Source organism: Centrocercus urophasianus, unplaced genomic scaffold (genome assembly GCF_019232065.1).
Source record: "Centrocercus urophasianus isolate 14NV4802_14NV808 unplaced genomic scaffold, USGS_Curo_1.0 seq_42, whole genome shotgun sequence".
In the NCBI taxonomy this organism is placed as follows: Eukaryota; Metazoa; Chordata; class Aves; order Galliformes; family Phasianidae; genus Centrocercus; species Centrocercus urophasianus.
The window spans coordinates 218314-223366 of record NW_024885000.1 but is presented as its reverse complement, the minus strand read 5'-3'; the positions used below and the strand labels follow the sequence as shown (position 1 = coordinate 223366).

The window sequence follows — 5053 nt, the reverse complement described above, 5'->3', positions numbered from 1 at the left end:
TGAGGTGCTGTGCTGTGCCATGCTGTGCTGTGCTGTGCCATGCTGTGCTGTGCCGTGCTGAGCCGTGAGGTGCTGTGCTGTGCTGTGCCATGCTGTGCTGTGCCATGTTGAGCCGTGAGGTGCTGTGCTGTGCCATGCTGTGCTGTGCCATGCCCAGTGCTGCCTCTCTGCCCCCAGGCCTCCCCAGCTGCTTGCGCTGCCTCTGCATCAGAACCTCCGTGTACTGCGATGACACCGACCTGGAGCACATCCCACCTCTGCCGCCCGACACCACCTACCTGTACGCCCGCTTCAACCGCATCGGTGCCATCCGGGCAGGCGATTTCATGGGGCTGAGTATGTTGGGGCAAGGCAAAGGCCAGGCCCTGGGGTGGCCTTGCAGGGACAGGTGATGATGTGTGACCTGCGCACCCCCTCCCTCCCTCTCCCATCAGAGAAACTGAAGCGAATAGACCTGACGAGCAATTCCATCTCCTGGGCAGACGTGGATGCTTTCCGTCTCCTCCCCAGCCTGCAGGAGCTCATCCTGCCTGAGAACAGGCTGACAGCTCTTCCCGAGCTGCCCCGCAGCATCGTCAGGCTGGATGCCCGCCTCAACAGGATCCCCAGTGCTGGTCTCCGGCCCGAAGCTTTCCAGGTAGGTGCTGGAGCTGTTGGTGTGCACTGAGCCATGCCGTGCGCCCACAGACCCATCTGGATGGTTTTAACCCCATGGCAAGGGATGATGGGCCTGCCCCCTGGTGCCGGGGGGCAGGGAGCGAGGAGCTTCACCTTTCATCTCTTCCTGCAGGACCTCACGCAGCTGCAGTTTCTCCATCTGTCTGACAACCAGCTGGACTACATCCCTGCACCCCTGCCAGAGAGCCTACGCTCCCTGCACCTCCAGGTGAGATGTCTCCTTTTTCATAGCAAATCCTCATCTGCAGAGCTCCCTGCAGCTCCTCTGCACTTCCAAATCCCATTTTCCCCTTTCTCTCACCTTCCAGAACAACAACATCCAGACCATGCATGAGGACACATTTTGCAACAGCCAAGACCAGAGCCACATCCGCAGGGCGCTGGAGGACATCCGCCTTGATGGCAACCCCATCAACCTCAGCCTCTTCCCCAATGCCTACTTCTGCCTGCCCCGCCTGCCCACGGGGCGCTTCCTCTGAGCCCCAGCATCAGCCCCTGATGGCGAGCATCCCCAGGCCCCTGGCGCTCCACCTGCACTCCCTTGTTTCCTGCTGTCTCATAGAAAACATGGGATTAAGGCAGACGTGTTTAACCTTAGTGTGAGCTGAGCATCTGAATGCGGGTGAACTCAGTTCTGGGGCAAATAGAGCCGAGTGTGAGCAGCTGTAATAAAATGAAGACTTTAAAAATGAATCCAGTGGGTTTTTTTTGTTTTGTTTTTTGTCTCTGGACAGTGAGAACAATGGAAAGTTCTCACCCAACCCAACAGCTTCTTTGTGACCTGTGCTGGATGCAAGGATGGGGACTGCTCTGTGTCCCAATTCTTGCTCAGTTCCCTCCCTCCTGGGGACCTTGGGAAGACTCTGTGAGCTTGCTTTAGGGGTTTCCAGGCCAGGAGCTGTGCTGTTGCAAGGAGGTGATGCTTTGACCTGTACAACGGGCTGTCCCTCATCTGTGCACAGGTCCATGGAGGATCTGTCCCTGGTTGGGACATAGAGCTAATGTGAGCTGTGTCTGGAGGGTTCGTGCAGCAGCTCCCTGTGTTTTGGGGCTGCTTCAAAGCCCAAAGCCTGAAGGCAAATGTCCTCTCATCCAGCAGCAAAGAGTCACTTGGATGTAGTTAAAATATCTCATGTCAACCCAGCGTTTCAAACCTGAAGAGTTCTGCCCAGTGGTGAGATATTTTAAATGTAATGTATTCATCCTCAATATTTTTAAACACATGTAATAAACATGCGTACAGTGAGAGAGATGATGCACCCCCGGAGAATCCAAAATCCTGAACTGAAACCACTGAGCTCAGCCCACATCCTCCAGGCCTGGGGATGCAAACTAAGGCAGCTCGAGAAAAGATTCAGCTTCTCATATATGGGCACGCTGTGAGCACTGCTGGGTGCTGGTGCCTCAAGTCTGCCTTGCTGGCACGGCTCGGCGACACGCTGGGTGTGCCTGCGTGCACTTTTCCATGCAAAGCCCTAAGAGGGGCTGCTCTGACACAGGCTATGTCCATCCAAAAGCCAGGACCTTTAATAAACGGTGAAAGGAATTTGTTTCTGCTCCAACCATTCCTTCCAGGCTCTAGATGCCAGGATTTATTAGCCCCGTTTCCTTGCCATCCTGGAGTCACCCGGCTTTCCCCAGCAGTGAACTCCGCTCCTTCAAGTTCATCCCACTAGATGGCAAGGCAGAGTATTTGGAGACGCCTGACCTGAACGTCCGACTGCAAACTGAATCTCTGCTGTCTGTATTCCTTTTCGGGATGTTTTAGCATTTTTGAGAGATTCACGGGCATGCCCGTGTAGCTGGAGAAGAGCTAGAGCTGTGCCCAGGTGTGCAGAGAAGGTGATAAAAGCAGCCGCAGGACGGAGAAGGATTTGCTTCAATTAGCAGGGGGTAAGGTAGGTGGGGATTTCTCTGGGCGTGAGAGCTTTGCAGAAGCCGAGCTTTAATGCCAGTAGTGCGATGACCCGGGGGCTCTGCTGGGGGGAGCTGAGGTGCATCTCGTGTGGCATTCAGGTCTCTTCGGGTCTAAAGGAGGAAGGGGCAGCAGGCCTCTGTCTTCCTCACCTCCAGAGAACCAGGGGTCTGCTAGGGAGCTGATCCCTGTTACTCCGCAGTTGGTACCTGTGCTCCTGTATCCTTGCTGCTTCCGAGGAGAGAGAGAAGAAATGAGTGCCTCCCTGTGCAGGGAATAGGATGGCAGCCCCCTGGGATGTCTGACGCTTCTGCTGCTGGCCCATGGCTGTTTCCCACCCTTCTGAACTCCCTTGTGACCTCAGTGGAGACCAGGTGCTCAAAGTCCCCCCAATTACCTCGAAGAGGTTGGAGGAACCTACCTGGCACTTGCATGGGAGCACAGCCTGCCCTGGTTCTGAACGTAGCAGCTGATCTCAAGGGACTCCGCCCAGTCATGTGTCCTCAAGCTCCCTCTCTCCTGCTCCCCATGTCCCCAAGTTGTGCCCAGGCAGCTGGCAGTCCTGGCTGCTGTCCATCCTTGACATCCGTGGCTCTGCCCAGCTGATGGCTTGTACCATTTGTGGAGACCTGTTTGGATCTAAAGTCATTTCTGTCGCAGAGATTTTTAGGGCTGCACAGACTATCCCATGGTTATATGCATGTAAAGTTCTGTGCAGCTCTGCTCAGATTCATGAGCTGCTCCTGCTGACCTGACGTGGGCACAGCCTGAGCACAGCAATTCAGGGCCGGCAGCTGCCAGACCTGCTGCATGTATGTGGGGCTGAACAGCTGCAGGGAGGGAGTGGAGCAGCCCAAGAAAGAGAAATGAGTGCAGGGCGCTCTGCTAAGAGCTGTCGGCTAGAGCTGTGTGAAGGCAAAACATCACTCTGATCTCAGGAGCTTTCATTGAGGAGCAGCGGGAGCTGCAGGGCTTCAAAGCAGCTGGGAAACGGTGAAGGCTGCACTGCTGGAGATGGTGAGATGAAGGGGGACAGGAGCATCCCTGCTTAGAGGGGATGGATGGGACAGGCAGCTGCTTCTGAGATCTTTTAATCTGGGGGCTGTGTACAGGAAACCATGTCCCCACTGGCATGAGGATGGAGCAGGAGGAGCAGAGCTGTGCTGGGTATTGAGCTCCAGGGCTTGTGTCCTGCCTGTCCCTCTCTTTCCTCTGTCTCTCCTCCCTTTCCCATCTCTATGTGTAATTCATGCTGCTCTCCTCTCACTGTCTCTCTCTGCTTGCTGCTCAAGGTCACCTGCCTTGCTGGGCTGGGTTTTCACATATTGATTGCTTGGCTCCAACAACCAATGTCTCTGTGAGCTCCCAGGCTCATGCCAGCTCAGCATCTTGTCACTCTCTGAAAGAAGCTTCTCCATATGGGCCCCCCTCCTTTTTCATCCTGCCCTCCCCTGCACGCTCTCCTCCCATCCCCTGCCCAGGCATGATTAGCAAGCACCAAAAGAAGGAGGGGAAAGCCTTAGAGGCACGGAGGAGCAGCCTTCCCCTTCCTCTGCCTGGTCATGTCCCTTGGTACTGCCTGGGGACACAGCCACACTTTTCTTCCCTATTGTAACTCCACTGCCAGGGCAGTGCAGGGGGAACTGGAGGTCAGAGGCAGAGGTGGGAACCAGAGCAGCAGCAAGAGGAGGAGAAGGGAGGTTTTCAGCAGTCCTGGGAGCCAGGTGATGTGGGATGAGGTCACAGAGATAACACACATACCATGTCCACACCAGCCAGCATCAGTGTCCCCACAGTGGCAGCCCAGTCCCCAGCCCGCACCCAGGGTGGGCATCCACTGAGTTTGTTGGCCAAGTGCAGTATCAATGGCAGGAGGGGAAAAGGCCACTGAAGTGTGGATGCTGACAAGATCCTGGCCTCCTCCCGGCTAGAAATCACCCTTAAATGCTGTTGAAGAGGAAGCGCTGTGGCCCAGCTAGCTCAGCGAGTGAGGCTTGGATGATAACAGTTTTATTTATAGCATTAACTGGCTGTTGGCTCAAGGCACCGATTTGTGCTTAGTGTGTGCAGTCCTTTAGGGTGGCTGTTTGTGCAGCTTGTGGCCGGAGTGCTTGCCTGGCCCTGCCAAAGCCATTGCCGTGCTTCCATTGCCTGGCATTGATCCCACCCTGTCCCAACTCTCATTCCCAGCCCCCCAGTCTGGCCAGAGCCTCATTTCCTACCTGTATTTTTACGGCATCCCATATGGAGAAATCCCACTTTAGTGCCATAGGGTCTGGGAGGTTGTGCTTCTCTAATGATAATGGACTAATTAGTAATGGCCACCTGGTCACCACTGCGTTGCTTCTCAGCACCTCAGTTTCCAGATCTATCCCTTATTTATCCATTCTTTAATTTATTTTTGAAGGATCTCAGTGCTGGGATTCATTAGATGGGAGCTGCAATGGTTCTGGAGACAAA

The 5053-nt window shown here is 55.0% G+C and overlaps 1 protein-coding gene across 1 annotated transcript in view; it reads left to right on the top strand.

Annotated features, from left to right (window-relative positions):
- Positions 1 to 1254, top strand: part of OPTC (opticin) — a 3077-nt gene extending 1823 nt beyond the window's left edge. Inside the window, exons 3-6 of the mRNA XM_042833767.1 lie at positions 178 to 336; positions 435 to 637; positions 791 to 886; positions 987 to 1254. Coding sequence (XP_042689701.1) covers positions 178 to 336; positions 435 to 637; positions 791 to 886; positions 987 to 1157 — 629 coding nt within the window. The 3' untranslated portion in view covers positions 1158 to 1254. The remainder of the gene's footprint in view (positions 1 to 177; positions 337 to 434; positions 638 to 790; positions 887 to 986) is intronic.
- The last annotated feature ends 3799 nt before the right edge of the window (positions 1255 to 5053 follow it).